The sequence below is a fragment of the Syngnathus typhle genome, linkage group LG1, assembly GCF_033458585.1.
Source record: "Syngnathus typhle isolate RoL2023-S1 ecotype Sweden linkage group LG1, RoL_Styp_1.0, whole genome shotgun sequence".
Taxonomy (NCBI): domain Eukaryota; kingdom Metazoa; phylum Chordata; class Actinopteri; order Syngnathiformes; family Syngnathidae; genus Syngnathus; species Syngnathus typhle.
In genome coordinates this window covers 18,325,409-18,343,332 of record NC_083738.1, presented here as the reverse complement: position 1 = coordinate 18,343,332, position 17,924 = coordinate 18,325,409, and the positions used below count along the sequence as shown (strand labels likewise).

At 42.3% G+C, this 17,924-nt stretch overlaps 1 protein-coding gene and 1 long non-coding RNA gene across 3 annotated transcripts; one reads left to right on the top strand and one right to left on the bottom strand.

Annotated features, from left to right (window-relative positions):
• Nucleotides 1-238: 238 nt before the first annotated feature.
• On the bottom strand, nucleotides 239-14,587 carry sh3rf2 (SH3 domain containing ring finger 2). Of its 2 annotated transcripts, XM_061284107.1 has the most exons (12): nucleotides 14,360-14,587; nucleotides 14,030-14,159; nucleotides 12,696-12,983; nucleotides 9,927-10,214; nucleotides 9,054-9,149; nucleotides 7,846-8,241; nucleotides 3,407-3,510; nucleotides 2,376-2,546; nucleotides 1,898-2,175; nucleotides 1,501-1,808; nucleotides 861-1,165; nucleotides 239-774 (listed from the first exon to the last, which is right to left on the bottom strand). In XM_061284107.1, the coding sequence occupies exons 1-12, from the start codon at nucleotides 14,419-14,421 to the stop codon at nucleotides 594-596; spliced, it is 2,607 nt and encodes an 868-aa protein (XP_061140091.1). In that variant the 5' UTR covers nucleotides 14,422-14,587; the 3' UTR covers nucleotides 239-593. The 2 variants fall into 2 exon arrangements, with proteins under 2 accessions (XP_061140091.1, XP_061140099.1); XM_061284115.1 differs by lacking the exon at nucleotides 14,360-14,587 and having other exon boundaries at nucleotides 12,696-13,076; nucleotides 14,030-14,172.
• LOC133157514 (uncharacterized) lies at nucleotides 14,056-16,605 on the top strand. The gene is made up of 2 exons (XR_009715023.1): nucleotides 14,056-14,195; nucleotides 16,045-16,605. It is a non-coding gene; the product is annotated as an uncharacterized LOC133157514 (long non-coding RNA).
• Nucleotides 16,606-17,924: the final 1,319 nt, after the last annotated feature.

Sequence of the window (17,924 nt, the reverse complement as noted above, 5' to 3'; positions counted from 1 at the left end):
TAATTAACTACATAAAAATGTGTTATCTGTGAATAAATGTGCAATATTAACATCAAACTGTTATTTTGTAGAACCTATATTCCTTTATATATTCTGAACTTGGGAAAATAGCCTTGTTTATTGCCATCTTGATTAATTGTGTGGCTCTCACGTGAATTTTGGAGTACCCATTTATTATTATTTTTTGTTTGAGTTACTTTGCCCCATATAAATCAAATAACTCCAGCAAGACATCCACTTAGCTGTCTTAGGTCATTTATTTGCACAGAAAAATAGAGATAATTCACTTGACGTGGTTAAATTGATTGTCTTTACTTTGTAGGTTTTGACAAAGGCACTCACCTATGTATTGTATGTAACATGGGCAGAAACAGGGAGACAGCCGTTTGGTGGGTTTGTGTGCAAATTCTCAGTACACGTGAGACATACAGTACACCAGTACATGCTCTTTACACTGAAGAAACAAAATATATCTCCACACATTTTAATATGAACCCGGAGCAAAAATAAACTCCCTCGTGGAAATCTCTTTTTGGCAATTTCAATCGCTGGATCTTGACAAAGGGTATCCAAAATATATTAATTCAACAAAGTCAGCTGAGTCTCTCCAGAGCATGAAGAATACTACTGTGAAATAGCCCCGTTTGGCCGCTGGTCTCCTGAGTAACCAGGACACGGCCATCAGGTCGAGGTCTGTGGACCAGGACCAGGTCTCCTTGGAGCAGACTGAGCTCAGTCTCTGTCTGGGCTAGATGTGTGGAATTCACTCTGTGTCTGAGGGAGGAAAAAACAGTGTACATTTATGTAGACAAGTCATAAAACGACTCTCTTGTTAATGGTTGTTCTGATTGTCAAAGTACCTGGTAGGGCTAAACTGAGCCGACACGGCCGATAGCGACGGCTGTGACGACATTGGTTTAAGCTGGTTTGAGTTTGGATCCAAAAAGCCCGTTTCCATGCTTTTTCTGAGAGCTGAAGCTTTTCCGTCTTTGAGGATGATACCGGGTCCATCTCTTCCCAAGGTGAGTGATGGTGCCCATACTTCGAGCGCAGGAGGTGCTAGGGCAAAGTTGGACGGAATCTGGCTTCCTGAAGACCAGGAGGAGGTCCGAAGCCGTGGAGGTTGGTGGTCTTCATCTGTGAGGAAGCGCACCGACTTGGCAGGCTAGAAACAATCAGGACATAGACACAAAATTTTAATTTGACAATAGAACATGAATCAAAGAAGAAAATCACTTTAAACTGGAATGCGTTAATTATGATCTGAGTTTTTTTCTCTGGGTCGCTGCTCACAAATTTTATGCGAGCAAGTCATCCGATCGAAATTTCACTTTCGGGTAATTTTAGAGTTCTAACAGCGGCGATGACAGCTGTGCACTTTTTTTATATTGATCAAAATGTTTGCTTCAATGCAATTAAACACAGAACAATCTGATAGATCAGCAGAAAATCACCAATGGAAGCGACTGGATAAGTAACTTAATGTGAGCACTACTTTACCTTGTCTGCAGTGCTCCTATGCGAATCGGGTCTGACGAGAATTGATTGAGGGCCACTGGACAGATGGCGCTCATGCTGATAACCTCCCGCCTCATTCAAAGAGCTGAAGTCTCTGTCTTTCAACAGTGGGGCAGCAGAGAGCGCTGTCGGCTCATTCATCCAGCCGGCTAGTCTTCCAGCGTTGGCAAGGATTCCACCGTTTTTCTTTCTCTGCAGGGCGGGCGAATAGCCGGATGCCTGAACTTGAGCAAAGTGCTCCGAATTGGAGGGGACGTTCAAATTGGATGAATGGTTGAAAGGGTTGGATACTGGAAAATGTAATAAAAAAAAATAAAGGATACATTAGGGGACAATGCACAACAGTTCTGAACTCAGGAGACGGACTGGCTGCATTCACCTCTGTGTGAGTTAAATAATCGCCTAACTGTCTCCCAACCTGGCGAGCTCCCGTAGAAGGATGATTTTCCGCCGTCTGTGGATGACATTGCGTGCTGCGCTCCATTTGGCACATGTGGGACCTGTCCTGCTGAGTACAGCGCTCCATCAGTATTTACCCTATCAGGGGCAAGGACCACAGCAGGATTCCTGGCAGTTGTGTGCTTCTTTGCCACTGCTGCGTTGTATTGTGACGAAGAAGAGCTCGCCGCTTTGGTCTCCAGGAGTCTGGCTGACGTTCTACAGCAAGACACAGCAGGCTAAAGTTAGCCATTCACACTTGCATTCTGCACAATCCTTTTTCCCCACCACACGTATGATAAATTTTGCATTCTACATTTTTAATGATTAACATATTCCTGCCCACACAAATGCAGTGCGTCGGCATACAAGCGTCCTTCGGCTGACGCATTCTGCCGTCAGGGATCGCGGCCTTTCACCTGAGCACAGGCGTGACGTAGTTGCTGGGCAGGATGCCCACTTTGCCCGTTCGGAGAGACAACCCACGCAGCCAGCCTTCTTTGAACTTGCCGTACACTCCCACCATCTCGCCTTTCCTCAGCTCCAGCTCCTCTGGGCGCTGCGGCTTGTAGGAGTACAACACAGCACACCTGAGGGGTGAAGTCGCCCATGTTATTATCACACTATGACGAACAGCAGGCGTGTGGGTCTAAATGTCATTAAATGGTTAAGGTAATGGAACAGTTTATGTCAGGTTTTGGGGAAAAATTAGCGTTGCAAATTTTCAAAAAGATCATCGCACAGCGGTGGGGCATAGGTGCCGAAGAAGGTGTCCACATTTTTCCTGCTCTCATTCTGTCTTTTGCGTGGCATTTCCTAAACAATCTTTCTTTGTGCGACTTCACGGTCTTAACTGGTTTCAAATGGTAAACGTGAAAGGATGCAAATAGTCACGAAGCAGCATTAGCAAAAATAAAGGTCAAAGCAATCTAACAGTCTAGCTCAGGGATGGGCAAAATGAAATGCTTTACAACAGTGCCATCAGTACTACGCACTTCCTAACTAAATGTATGACAAAAATAAATATGGGCAAAATCCATGCAAAATGTGAGCTCTTAGTATATTTCAATTTTGATCATATATTTTTCATCGCATGTGCAATGCTCTCTTGCTTAAAAAGTACCATTCATGGACAGCACAAAACTACCCAACGTATAGTGCAAGAACTCATTTTGCGCATTTATTTTTTAACAAAAATCATCTCTAATTTTTAAATCTTATTTGGGTACTGTCTTTGTTCTACATACCATTACAAATACGCCCCAAAAATATTAGGCCAACTCATATTATTGTCTGGTGTATTATATATTCAATATCAAAGCCAAGACTGCCATCTAGTGGTGAATGGTGATGTAACAATTTAAAGCTGCAGTTGACCGTGGCCGCAGCATTGCATACACGTGGCTGACTCCAGGGATACCGGAGCAAAAGTTTTTATTGAGGGACTCACACACTGATGGAGAGCTGCTGTGTGTTTTTGCTCTCTGAGGAAATCTGTGGATTTGACAGAGCCATCGAGATGTTGGGTGGAACTTCGTTGGCCATCTTCTCACTCTGTAAACAAAATGAAGGCAAAACAATCATCAACTTGAATTTTAAGGAGGATGTTTGAACTTTTAAACCATAGCACACACTCAGTCCAAAATAGTCACAGGGTGGTGTTGGGGAATTCCAACGATTCACATGAGGACACGACTCATAACATACCAGAACATATACTCACAGGCCACATTACATACACCCGCCCAATTTGATGACATTTAACGTAAGAGTGATGAAAAATTCTATAGCTATAAACTTGTCATCCAAGGAATAAGTTCATACTTGATTTTTTTTTTTTTCAAATGACATATGATAAAGCATCTTCTAAGAATAGCAATGCCAAGGGCAGCGAATTGCGTCAGTACAAAATCACCCGAAGGTGTTTGATTAGATTGGGAAACTGAAAAGACTGCAAAATGATTTACTCTCATCATCATCATCATCATCATCACAAATTTATGCGAGTAGCAGTACTATAGTCTTAATGCTAGAGCACCTGATTTCTAATACATCTCTTATAATGGAACTCATATGTGTCAAACACAAGAACCGGGGGCCAGATACGGCCCGCCACATCATTTTACATGGCCTGCAAAGACACATTGTGCATCAACTTCATGTTGACATCTAACTCTAAAATTACAAATGGTCTTTTCTCCCATTTTTAAAAAAATTGACCAGTTTTTACTCATCTCTGATTCCAAAACTAGTTATTCATCAGTTTGTTGTGTAGCCTATGCTGTATATAGAAGACGCTGACAGTCATAATGGCCCTCCAAAGGAAACAATGACTACATTAAAAAGTAAATGTTGTGGCTAGGAAATATACAACCAGTCCTTTGATTATTTTAATTTGCTCTTTACAAAATACAGAAATGATATTCCGTGTCATGGCCTCAATGCAAGCTTGATGCTATTTAAAGCACAACTAGTGCGTAAAGAATTAATCGTGGCCAGTGAAGCAAGAGGTAGTCTTTATTGGAAGGTGCCTGGATCCCGAGGCTCTGTGGCCATTAGGCTGCATTGCACATACACTGGCATTCAATGCTAGCACGAAACATAAAGCAAGCTATAATGTACATAGACTCATTGCTACTACCTGCAAGTCACTTGTGAAAAGCAGAGCTGTGAGGCACACATGTAAAAGAGGGGACAAAGTGCATTGAGTATGTCCTGAAGCCATTCAAACTCTCAGAGATGCTGATGTAAATCTAAGCCCTGACATCGTTCCTGGGAAGACAGACGGTTAGATGTGAACAAACTCAGACGAAATGAGGGTAATTAATCCTTTTTGAACGGCATTAACTCTTTGCAAGTCATTCAGCGAGGGAAAAGCACGGCACTGCATTCTTCGTGTATTCAATTATTTAAGTCACTTCTCTGTGTTCGTCTTCTATTCTCGGTCTGTTTTATCAGCTACAAGGAGGCTGTCTCACTCAGGCAGCAGTCACGCAATTGCCACGTGCAATGACCCAGCAATAGCTACAGAGTATTTACAGGGGGAGAGGAACTCTAATGGACAGATAAATCACAGATAGAAAGCCATTGGAAGCCTGTAGAAAGTCTTCTAAATGTTTTAAAAATGTGATGCAATGTGCAAACATGTAAGAATTTGTATTTGTTAAAGGCTTTGGGGCTTTAAAAAAAAAAAAAAAAGATGTTAGAATTGCATGATGGGCTAGCTCACATGTTTTTACAGGTCGTATTTGGGCCAGGGCCTATAAGTTCCCCACTACTAAAATAATAGGAAAAGTAAGAATTATAGTAAAACAATCAAGTTAAAGCCATTATGAGACTACAAAAGAAAACACATCAAAAAATATATCTGATAATGATTTATTTGTATTCTATATGGCCAATGTTAGTTTGAAAACCCATCCAAAAGATTCAGACGTTCGAGTCGGCTTTTCCTGACATTAATTTCCTTTTGTAGCCTCAAGGACTTTTTGTAACTGTTTATAATTCCACCCATTTTAACTGAGACCCCAGCTGACCCCAGTTCCAGCTCTTTCATTGTAGCTGCCTCTCGGCAGGTTGCCTTACTGTTTTTTTACCCGCAATCTTTTTATCAATCTTCGAGGGAAGTTCAGTTCTTGGGCACACTTGTGCCATATTGTCTTTACTTGATTATGACTGTTGTCACTGAATTCTATGGTATGATTAATACCTTGGAAAATATTTTCTATCCTAGTTCTGACTAATATCTTTGAACAATGGGATTGAGCTGTGAAATCATAGACTTGCTGTAAGAGGTGACTATAATAACGTTCAGGAAACTTCTACCGGAACATCTGAACATTAGTTGGGGTTAAACAAAGAGACAGAATGTGGCCATGTGCCGACTCGCATTTAACATGAGTGCTACATGAGTTTGAATGTGATTGGTTAATCCTGAACATAGCCACATTTGCAGTTACAAAAGGGTGTGCGCACTTGTGCAACTACAGTTGTTGGTAGTGTTTTTTTCTTTCTTTATATTCAACTTTCCCAAAAAGGTTTATTTTCCCGATTTAATACATGCAGGTTCTAGGTCACAATAATTCATATCCACTATAAATTTACACTACAGGAAATTCGCTTCATCTTCAGGTGGCTGAAACCTGACTCAAGAAAGTTTCAGGACAGACTTCCTTAAATAAAGCAGGGCTTGTCTGCTATTGCTAGCCAACTGATGTGTGAGTGGATGTTACCTGCTTAGTGAAGAGGAAGGAGTTTTAAAGCATGGCGGGGGGGAGTCGGGGGTTTGTTATATAACAAATTTCACCAGTGACTCATCATCATCAGCATGAGAGAGATAAGCAGACGCACTGAGGGACTCTCTGAACCTCCTACACGCTGAATCTACAGTATCTCATATTTTTCCTCATCTTCCTACTTACTTGCCTTCACACAGCTCAAAAATTGTGTTTTTGTCTTCCCAGGCTGACTCCCTAATTTTTTTTAATATTGACATTATCGCTTGTAGTTTTGATCTCACCTTCAGACCTACTTGAGGTTTGCGTGTGTGTGTATGTGTGTGTGTGTGTGTGTGGGGGGGGGGGGGTTATGAGCTGACATGTTTAATTGCAGGGCAGAGCTGTGAAACTTCCACTGAATCAAAGGAAATCATTATCTCAGGAAGCAGGTCACTTGGCGGAAAGTTAAATGCTGAAAACCAAGTAGAGCCTTTCATGTCGGGACTGCATAACCTTACTGTGACTCTGTGCAGTTTCCTCATTAAGTCGCGTACCGACTCGCTCCAAAAAATGGAATGGATGGTCAGCACATATGCGACAGTCACACGTGTCCTTTTAACATTTTATGCTGAGTTGAAGAGAACACAGCCAGCCATCCAACATCCAAAAGCTATCAGCCATCCATCATTCTGCCACAGCAACCTGTTTTGACCATCGATATTTATAATAGCCCTTTGAAATGGAATTATGCAGTCATTATACACGATGCAAATGCAGCAGCATCTAAAATGAAGAGAGCAATGAGTACCGAAATGAAGTGTGGGAGTTGGCATTTCTAATACTTTGCACTTCTGATGGGTCCAAATGGTGCAAATGCAAATAGCAGAAACAGCTGTCAGTGTGATGAATAGCACTTCTACACCACTGCAAACAGAAATATAAACAGTTTGAAATGATTATTATTATTTTTTTAAACAGGTAGGTTTTCCTTCCAACCGTCATACACTTTGAAAATGTTAACGTTTGAGTTGATGTCACATAAATTTGTTCCATTAACTCTCCCTGCTCGCTTCAATTTTGCATTCCAACTGAGTGGTTTTGAAGTGTTAATCCAACTTTTATGCAATCAGTCACAGTAAGATTAAAGGACTGTATGTATTTCTTTTAAAGTTTGGTACATCGTCAAACAGCAAAGATAAAGAGCGGCAAAGTTATAGTATGTAATTGTATATTGTAATATAGTATGTTCATTTTTCATACATTTTTCTCAAGGGCATAAAAATGTTCTGCTTCATAGAATAACAACTTTTCTGTTTTGGCTGTGTTTTTGTTGGATGAGGGAAACGCGCTGTCACATTCACTTCTGAGAGGAAACTTTGGCTCAGGTCCCAGGACTCTCAAAATTCTCAACCGTTCCACTCTGCTCACCTTCGACCCTCAATCTTTTAACCCATCAGTTTACATTCCCAGCCTTTTTCACATGTGTTTCATCTTAATAGGAGACATTTGATCATGCAAAGTCTAGCACCGGGCCAACTTCCCTTCCTTGGGTCTTACGACAATGGACCCCACCCGGAACCCCTGAGAACAATTTTATCTTTGCTCATGAAAACATCTCTCAGCTCACAGTCTTACATCAGCCACAAGTCTTCCAATCAAATCAATTACTCACCAGTGAGAGGAGCCTGCGCGGGCCGTCAGAGTGGCGTCGGACTCGCTGAGAGTTAACTCTGGAGGGATGCGCGTGTCCACGGCTGGTGGGTCGCACGGAGGAGCGATGTGACTGTGGCTGGAGGTTGAAGCCGCCAATGTTGTTCTCTTCCACGGAGGCCGGGCGGGAAAAGTTGCTGCTGCCGGGTTTGGGCTGTTTGTGTGGGTTGGAAGGGACCAAAGCGCCGGTAAGAGGAGTCTTTGCAGGAACTTGCGTGACTCTCTGGTTTGCCGTCCTGCTGGATGCCTCTGGGGCCTTGTCTTTGCTCCTGCGTCCGGTCGTCCGCTGCTGAAACTCTGCTGAGTCACTCCTTCGCTGACTCTTTGCCTCCAGCAGTTTGGTTGCCACCGAGTTTAGCTGGGAAAGATGGAAGCAGAAAGGGGAAAGTGATGTCAGTTCCTTGAAACTAGGAAAGCTTCTCAAAGTCTACCTGTCACTAGCACCTGACAGGCTGAGTGCTGAGCAGTGAAGCTGCTGTCTAAATACGGTTGCTCATCATTCCACTCGCTCACTCCAACTTGTTGGACGGGCAGGCGGGAAGATAAGTAGCAGCCAGTAAGCCCGGAAGGATCGACTGGCGCTGAGAGCCGAGCGGGAGGAGGCAAGGTGAAATACAGAGCGACACAGGCAGCCAAGGCTGGGTTAATGCTTTCGCTCACCACAGTGATGTGCCGTTATGCCATCCGAGCAGAGAAAGCATTACTGTGTCTTTACGCCCGGCTGCACAGCACAAGGAGAGCGAAGAGGAGGATGACAAAATTGGAAGGCTGCTGAGGCGGAGCTTGAGGAGAACGATACAGAGGAGTATGGACCGACAAGGGGAGGGGAAGTGCTTGGGAAAATAAGTGAGGAGAGATATGGGTGTTAAAAAAAATAATAAAATAAAGAGGGAAGCGAGGGAACTCAGACGCCAATACGTTCAACCCAGCAACGTGTCCCAGCGAGGAGCAGGTTTATAATGGCAGTCAGGAAGCACAAAGGGAAACAAGTGACAGTCAGCGAGCTAAGCAAGCGCTGAGAACCTGACTAATGAGCATCTCCACACCCAGCACTGCTTCAAAGATGACTTCCCTACCCTCAGCACTTCGCAGACACAGAATGACACTTAGGGAAAAATGCAAAGACAAAAAGAATTTACAGGCGGCATGTCGGATGAGGAGAACACTCACCTCGGTAAACTGGAGAGGGCAAATTCCTACCCTGTCGCCCAGCCTGGCTTCAATCCAGTTGTCATCCACCCGTCTGATGACAGTGAGAATGTCTCCCTGCAGAGCACAAGCACATGTGAGCAAACTTAAAGGGAGGCAAAAGTGACAAAGAGGTGACGTGATAAAATGACAGCTTGTCAGGTTTTTTTATGCTCACACTAAATAGCCTGCCATCAACTCCCTTTTCTTTGTGAAGGCCAGAGCCTTTTCTGTGGCCAGGCTTACTCCATTAAGAAAAGGAGAAAAAGGAAAGAAAGGGAAACCTCAACTGTGCTTTAATGGAAAGCAGACAGCAACAAGGCCCTTATATAACTCAAAAATCCTTCAGGGCAGCAATGCTGCAAAACAGTAAAAAGAAAAATAATGACCATGAATATTATAAATTAGCACCACAAGGAACGTCCTGTGCCTGGCAAGTTCTTAGAGACAACAAACACCCGGTGAGAAATCACAATGAGCCTGTGAGCACACTTCAGAAAAAGGACATTGCTGTACTTGAGTCAAGTCATGAGCATCACAATTATTTCAGATACTCTTTTCAAAATATCGAGCTGCTAGAATAAAGTTCAACTCCCGTGATAACATCTGACCTAAAGTTGATCCTAGCTGAGCGCGAGCTCGTTGCTAACCAATTGCAGGGCACAGAAGAATTTCATTTCATTGTTTCCCATGAGAAAACGTGATTTGGATTTCAAAGGAATTCAAACTGGATCGTTATCTTTCACGTTTAACTGTCCAGTATTTGGACTGTGGTCACAACTATTTTCTTTTCCACTATGTGAGATCTGTAAAGGATCTTCTGTACCTCTTCAAGTAGGATTGGGAGAGACATACCTTCCGGAAGCTGAGACAAGAATCGCTGCTGTCCACGCTCATCTCTTTGGGACTAAAGTCACACAGCGTTCGGCAGAGAGCCAGCGACTGCAGGTGGGGGAATGTTTGCAGCGTCTGGCTGGCGGCGTGCAGCGTTCCGGATGTGCCGCTGTTGTCGCTAACGTGTCTATGGAGCCAGTCATCGCCCGGTGTCGCTCTGTGTTTTGCCGTGATGCCGTTGACGGGAGTGAGGACCAGCTCCCCTTCTGAATCTCCTTGTTGGCTGTGCATTGAAGTTCTCGAAGAAGCCTGGGAAACAGAAAAAAGCAAGTTTCAAATCATATGCACAAATTCAAACATAAATAAACTTCACAATTAAGAGGGTTAAGTGAATAACTGACTGGGCGGGGCCAAAAGCATGCAGCAGCTATCATCATACTGTTTACAATCCAAATTCATAGTTGTGTTTACTCACCGTATGAACTATAATTATCACAGCTCACTTCATGAGATAATTTTCTGGTTATATTAAGATAAATGGGGCGAGCAAATATCTGAAACATTATTTGCAAAAGAAGAATGTACCAGTGAATTAAAACAGCGCTGCGGACGCATTATTCTCCAGATGGGCCATTTGAAGACAATTTAAGAGTAACTCAGTTGAAGAAAGATACAAAGACATCTGCTTGCTTCTTCTCAGGCAGAGTGGGCTTCCCGTGGCCAGGTTGATGTTATTTTAAGATCAACCACGCTAAATTTACATTTTGTGAAGCCTGGTCTGATTGAGAGGATATGTAGAATAGCTTATATAAGACTGCTCTGAACCGCAGCTTGTCTTGGGCGTCTAAATAGCACGATGATCACAAACTCCCTCCCGCTTGAACTCGGACCAGCTTTTTGAACTCTCACTGAACCGAAGTTAAGGATTTACAAGGCAACTTGTGAACATTGAATTGTGTAAATGATGTAAAACTGTGATGGATGGTCTGAGTTTCCCACATTTTCAGTAGACGTCAATTGATACGGACTACATGGAGAGCTTTGTTGACCTAATGATGGGGTTCAGGTCCGTGCACATCGGATTGAAATTTGTTTTCATACATTCTCTATAAAACAGACTACAGTTAAACAATTTAGTATTTAACAAAAACAAAAAATACCTCAAAAGATCTCAGTTCAGCAACATCAAATGAGTGCAAAAGCTTTTTGCTACGTGTGTGAAGTGAGGATGAATAAAAATATAAACCATAATTTTGGTGAAGAGGACGGGGTCAAACGCAGGCTTTTGTTTTTCAAAAAGATTTGTTATTGTTTCATTTTTCAATGAATCATGTTTCATTTCCTTTAAGCCGTCTTATAATGGAGAATTTTAAAGACGAGAAACCTGGTTTACATTTGCTTCCTCTCATAAATAAAAATTCGTTTTAATAGTTTGACATTAAAGGGGGAATTTTAGGAGTTTTTAAACTGTTAGCAAGATTTGAAAGTAGCTTAATTTATTTCCTTCCTCATGTCTCTGACCAAAGTCACACTACTCGCGACTGTGAACGTGCATTTTAAGAACGTTCATGGGAAATAAATGATTAAAATTACAGGTTGTAGTTTGGGATGTCAGTGTCACCCTGGTGAAGATCTCAACCACTGGGTTATACAGTTCCTAAAATGAGCTAATTTAACAATAGCAAGACATAACGTCTTTGCAAGTCAGCCAGTGGCAGTCAGAAGTTCAAAGTTGTCATTGTAGAAACCGGTTTAAAGAAACCTCGAGCCCTGAGAAGCCCTTGATTTGCAGTTTGCCTGAGGAAATAATTTGATAGTTCAGATGGCTTTTAGGTTGTGACGTGTTTGCTAATCTTACTCATCTCTTCAGGCTTTTGCGTGAATGAACCCACTTAGTGATGAGGAAGATCAGACTTTGACATTGAAGCAGCATTCATTTACAATTTGGCACCATATAGAAAATTCCATTCAATGGGCATTTGACAAATGAGCATTATGTTGAAACATATTGTGTGTACTGAGAGATTACAATTTTAGTTGGATAGAATGATTCCAAGTATTGCAGCAGACAACACAGATAAAGGACTTTGTTGAACATAAGGAGGTGTGCCACAAATAATAACAAGTCAGATGACTCATGCTGCATTCAAGACCGCTGGAAAATAAGAAATCTGTACCTTATAAAAACTGAAAGACTTGAAGTCAAAGCAAACATTTTCTTTGGAATAATAAGTTCTGTGTAGACCAACTAGTGGAAAGTTTGTGCTCTGATTAATGTTTCATTTGTGCTATATGAATTAAACAGACCAAATCCACATCTTTTAATCCATCTCAGGGGGCGGCCATTTTGCCAGTTGCTGTCGACTGAAAATGACATCACAGTTGCTCACGTCTCAGGTCACAACCAATCAGGGCTCACTAGTCTGAAGCGGAACTGTGATTGGTTCTGACTTGAGCACCTGTGATGTCATTTTTGGTCGACAGCAACTGGCAAAATGGCCGCCCCTGGGTTGGATACAAACGGGTGGATTTTGCTGCTTTGCTCATATTCCACAAACGCAATCTAAATCAGAATGCCGTGTTTAGATTAGCAGAGGCACAAACAACATGTTATTGCTAAGAAAATTCCGGGGTTGACCTCCTCTTTAAAGATCATTGTGTGTAACACTTTTATGGCATCAGATGCTAAGTTTAGGTACATCCAAAACCCCTTATTTTATATTCCATGTCATTACACATATTTATCAGTTTTCTCCAATCCAGCATTGGTATAGAGAAATCCACACTGACCTCTTTGTGTCCTTGCTGCTCTCTGTAATGACCCTCCCTGGCCGTCCCACTGCTCCTGGCAAAGGGCACAGCGTAGTGCGGGTTCCGGTTTGGCCCCGCTGACCCCTGTAAACCTTCCAGGAGCCGTAACAGCAGGTTGTTGGCGGGCAGCTCCTCCACTGTTCGGGCCCCGACAGGTGCGCTGCACTCTGGACAGAACAGCTGCGAGTGTGCGGCCTCCTGCTTCTGCAAGCAAGCCTTGCAGAAAGTATGCTGGCAGGGCAGCACCTTGGCTGATGCATCCAGCAGCTGGGAACACAGAGGGCACTCCAGCAAGGTCATTATGGAGACCCCCTCCATTTATGTGGGGACAGTAGCTTTTTGATCACTTAATCCACCATACTGGAAGACAGGAATAAAGGTATTCGGATTAATATTGAGCTTATAGAATATGAATTAAGCAGCAACATCTACTTGTTTTTATCCATCTCAGTAGGCGGCCATACTGCCACATAATATTGACTGAGAATGACATCACAGTGCCTAAGGGCTCTGGTAGGGTTTTAAATCGGATTCATTATCCATTTATGCATCCATTTTTTGGATCGCTTATCCCCGACTAGGGTCGCGGGCGTGCTGGAGCCTACCTAGTCCAGCGGTCTGGGCAGTAGGCACCCTGAACTGGTTGCCAGCACACATAGACAAACAAGCATTCACACTCACTATCGCACCTCAGGAAGATTTAGAGCACTCAATTCACCGGCCATGCATGTTTTTGGAATGTGGGAGGAAACTGGAGTGCCCGAAGAAAACCCATGCAGGCACGGGAGAACATGCAAACTCCACATAGGAAGGCCAGAGCCTGAATGAAACCCTGCACCTCTGGACTGTGAGGCTAACCACCTGACTACCATGCCTTGGATTAATAAATGAATTGAAAAAAAAAACATTGGCACATTAATTAATTGATTATTAAAATGATCATTGATGATCTGTAAAAAAAAAAAATGCAGCTAATCTTGGTACCAGAATTTCAATTTATGTTGCAATTCGGAATTGAAATTTACTGTAAAACTGACATGCAAAACAGAATAACATTGTTGACAAACTTTCCCACCTTCTTAAAGACAATGAAAAGGTGCGTTCATCCCGTAGAGAACCAGTTAATAAAATCCTTGTCATTAGCCTTACGTCGTACTTTGAAGTGATCAATATATATATTTGTTTTTCCCCCGATGCTTTTCCAAGCTCCACATGGGCACACAACATATCAGCTCACCTGTCACAGTGAAAGTGACTGTACGAGCTGTCCACAATGATTTGAACAACACAGACTGGGAACATTTATAACTTACATGCTCGTCCACAGGCTGGCAAATTCTCCCAACTAAAAAGACAAGTTCTTTTCCACCGCTGCCGCCACCATAACGTCCTCCTGATCGGCACGACACGTAGTCGTCGCGGCTAATGGCGATCACAGCGTACCTGAGAAGCGTGGAAACAAACGTTTACAAGCAACAGGTAACAAGCTCCTAAGATCTGCGCACCCACAACAGGGACAGTATCAAATTTCACTACCGTCGAGATTTAACCCTTAACGGGCTAACATAGTCGCTGACTAATAAGGGTAATTAGGCAAAAAGGACTAGATGATATAACAGTTTAATGATTTAAGATTTACTTACTCATGTAATAGAATGTAATCCAATTTCCGGGTTCTTACGCTGCGAGGTTCTAGTCGTATCATAAATTTAATACGAAGTTGCTTTGTTTTATATTTATCTATAATTTGAGGAGGAGAATTGACTCTAGGTTAATGTATTCTAGCAGTATGTCGATGAATGTAAGGAGATAGCGCTGGTTTACAGACTTGTCATATGTCATGGTCTCCCTCTGCTGGTGCGTTTATTGACCACGCAGCGTCACCTCAAGTCTTTCTTTCCTTTTCACGTCTGTACACTGATTCTTAAATGTAAGCGCAATAAAAGAGTTGCTTTCTTCGAAAATAAAATACAAATGCATGCGCAATTTGCCACCCATTTTTAATTGTAGTTTGAGAGACTGAAGATGAACGTTAAATGAAATACCGCACTTGTGCAACAGGAACAGGAACACGGTGGACTGGTGTTTGGTGAGCACGCCTGCCTCACAGTTTTAAATTTACTACATCACCTGAAAGACTTTCTCCATTTTCTTTCTCCTTCAGTCCCAAAATATGCAATGTAGGTGAATTGAAGATGATTTTTGAAAGTAAAGGGCTAATTGACATGACTTAAATTGTTCATACTGTATGAACTGACTGTATAATAGAGACATACAGATATACACAAAGAATACTTTTGCAACTGCTCATAAAGTGACTACTTTAGTCATTTTTGCCAGAGGATAAAAAAAAAAAACATGCCTGTGCGGATTGTTCTTTTGTCTGTCTACATGGTTTGCTGCACCTTTTGTGTTCAAACATTAATGCTAGTTTCGTTATTGGCATGATTTCTTTCTTTCTTTCTTTCTTTTTTTCTTTCTTTCTTTCTTTCTTTCTTTCTTTCTTTCTTTCTTTCTTTCTTTCTTTCTTTCTTTCTTTCTTTCTTTCTTTCTTTCTTTCTTTCTTTCTTTCTTTTCAAAAAACCTTATCAAATCAAATGTCTGCCCTAAAAAAAGAACTAAAACCGACTGAATTTTAAAACCTTGAAGTCAAACAAAGTAAACAATCCCAAACTTATTATAACTCTGTTCCACACCGGAAATTTGGCAAATTCTCAATTAGATCGCTAATGTTGAAAAATGATTGGAAATAATTGCTTGTTTGTTTTTCATTTTTGTTTATCATTGTTTAGATTTCAAAAATCTCAAACCCCAAAATCCATGCTTGTCCAAAGAGAAAAAAAACAATATATCCATCTTGCCTACAGAGGTTCAGAACATTCTTGTGAATTTTTTAAAATGACATGAAATTTTCATGTGTTTCTCTACGTCAGCAGAAACCAGGGAATTCTAAAAATGTACGCGAGAGAGAGAGAGAGAGAGAGAGAGAGAGAGAGAGAGAGAGAGAGAGAGAGAGAGAGAGAGAGAGAGAGAGAGAGAGAGAGAGAGAGAGAGAGAGAGAGAGAGAGAGAGAGAGAGAGAGAGAGAGAGAGAGAGAGAGAGAGAGAGAGAGAGAGAGAGAGAGAGAGAGAGAGAAACACATGACTTATTTACATGTTCATATCAGTGTTGACACAGGCGCTTCCTCTCCAGGCTCTTTGAGTTTAATGGCGCCGAGTGAAAGGATGCCTAAACAGATCGGGATGTCAGCTCATGGATAATGTTCCTTGTTGTCAAAACTTCACTGATTGATGGCTCTGGCATTCCTATGTGTGTTTGTGTCTTTCAGGGTCTACCAAGCAGAGTAAAGAAAAGCACAGTTGAGTCGTGGGAAAACAGGCTTTGTCGAGCATCTATTTTATGCCAACACATAAATACATGTTTGGGCCTCCGCTGGCAGGTCATTGTGAGGCTTTTCCTCACCACAGCGAGGCGCTCTAAAGCAACCACGTGGGGATGTGGCTATGGGGTTGCCCACCCAGAGATAAGCCGTGCCCACCCAGCGGAATCATCTGCCCGTCCAATGAAGAATCACGTTATTTACATTTTTGGTGTATTCATAGCTTTCTGTCATTGGGCATCAAAAAATGCACTGCTTACTAATCGACCATTTGGAAGGTGTTGGCGTTTTTTGTGCCGCTCTTTTACATCAGCAAACAACGACGACACTTACATAATGTGGTACAGACGCGGTCAAATGAACAGCTTCTTGTTTTTATTTTGTCTCGTCTACTTGTATGTTTATCGTGTACTGTGTCTCGTCAGCGTGGGATGGAGGAAACGGAATTTGGGTTTCTTTGTGTGTCTTGACATATGAAGGGATTGACAATAAAGCTGACTTTGACTTTGACTCAATCCGTTTGTAGCTCGCTGCACTCAGCAATCGATATAAAACAGTTCATACTTATTATATTGTTCATTCTTTTCTTTAGAAAAAAATGACTTGCGTCTCAGATTCAAACAGTTTAGCAAAGCTTCCAACATATATTTGGAAACAGATCTCTGAATTCAATCTGTAGCGTCTTTCAGGGTCTTGTATGACAGTTGGACCCTTGATTCAATTGCCATTATTTTATACGGGAAACATAGTTGCCGCATACAACAAATAGATGTGTATCTCGGAGCAAATTGTGGTCGACTGCCGCTTCTTCCACTTAGAGTCCACTTGAAGGGGAGGGTAGAGTCTTCCCAGGAGTGGCTCCGAGCTGGGTGTGCTGTCTCTCACAATATCGTGTTTTGTCACAAGTCACAGCATCCGGAGGAGTGCCTTCTTCTGCTGCTTTCATGTTTTATTTAAAATAGCGCCATGCTCAGAGAGCGCTGCTAAGTCACTGAATGTGATCTGTCGCTGCATTGCTCCCCCCCAAGTTCCTATCCACCCTTTTGTCTTTGATCGTCTGTATTTCGTATGGGTAGATGTGCGTCAGAGGGGATGCCTTTTTCGGGAGTTTAATTTGAATGCGACGTCAGTCAAAATGTGTAATCCTCACACAGCAGTTTGGTGCGGATTAACACCAAATAAGGTGACATCAAAGCCCTGTGATGAACTTTGTAAAGGGATGCGTCAAGGAGTTGCCGTTTGAGAAAAAACACAGCGCTCTTGCTTAACTGGCTCAACTGGAAGGTCTGCAGGTTTCTCGTGTCTAAACATACAGACAGACTCCTTTTATGCGGCCGAGGTGTCCCACTCCCAGTGTCGGTCCACGACTCCATAATGATGCATTAGTGGCTCCCGGTGTGCTGACTTACTCGGTTTCAACTCCCTGAAAGCTCGGCAAATGTCAATTCAGGACCAAAATGTATGCAGAGCAGCAAGCAGCCTCTCCACCACATGCTTTTTTTTTTGTTTTAAAATAGCTACCCATAAAGCAACTTTGCTATTCTTCCACCCACAGTTTGCTCTGCCTGGTCGTCTTCTGCCAGTAGATTGAGTCCTATAAATATTTTACATTTGATAAATAAATGAAACAACCTCTTTTCCTACTTCTTGGTTATGTTGCTCCCCTACTTACGTTTGCAGGAACTGCAAAACTGCTGGGTTAAAAGTAACTCAAATTAGGTGAAACAGCTAACCCAGCGCTGAGTCCAAGAGGGACCAAGTCGATGCTGGCTTGAGAATTCGACCCAGGACGTCAGTCAAGATTTTTAAAACTACCCATACTGATGAGT

Excerpts from the sequence above, each read along its gene's own strand:
- sh3rf2 (XM_061284107.1), bottom strand. The coding sequence starts at position 14,421 with ATGATACGACTAGAACCTCGCAGCGTAAGAACCCGGAAATTGGATTAC. Across the intron at positions 14,160-14,359 it reads GATTACATTCTATTACATGA|GTACGCTGTGATCGCCATTA; the intron begins GTAAGTAAATCT and ends CACGCTTCTCAG. Across the intron at positions 8,242-9,053 it reads GCCCTCTCCAGTTTACCGAG|CTAAACTCGGTGGCAACCAA; the intron begins GTGAGTGTTCTC and ends CATCTTTCCCAG.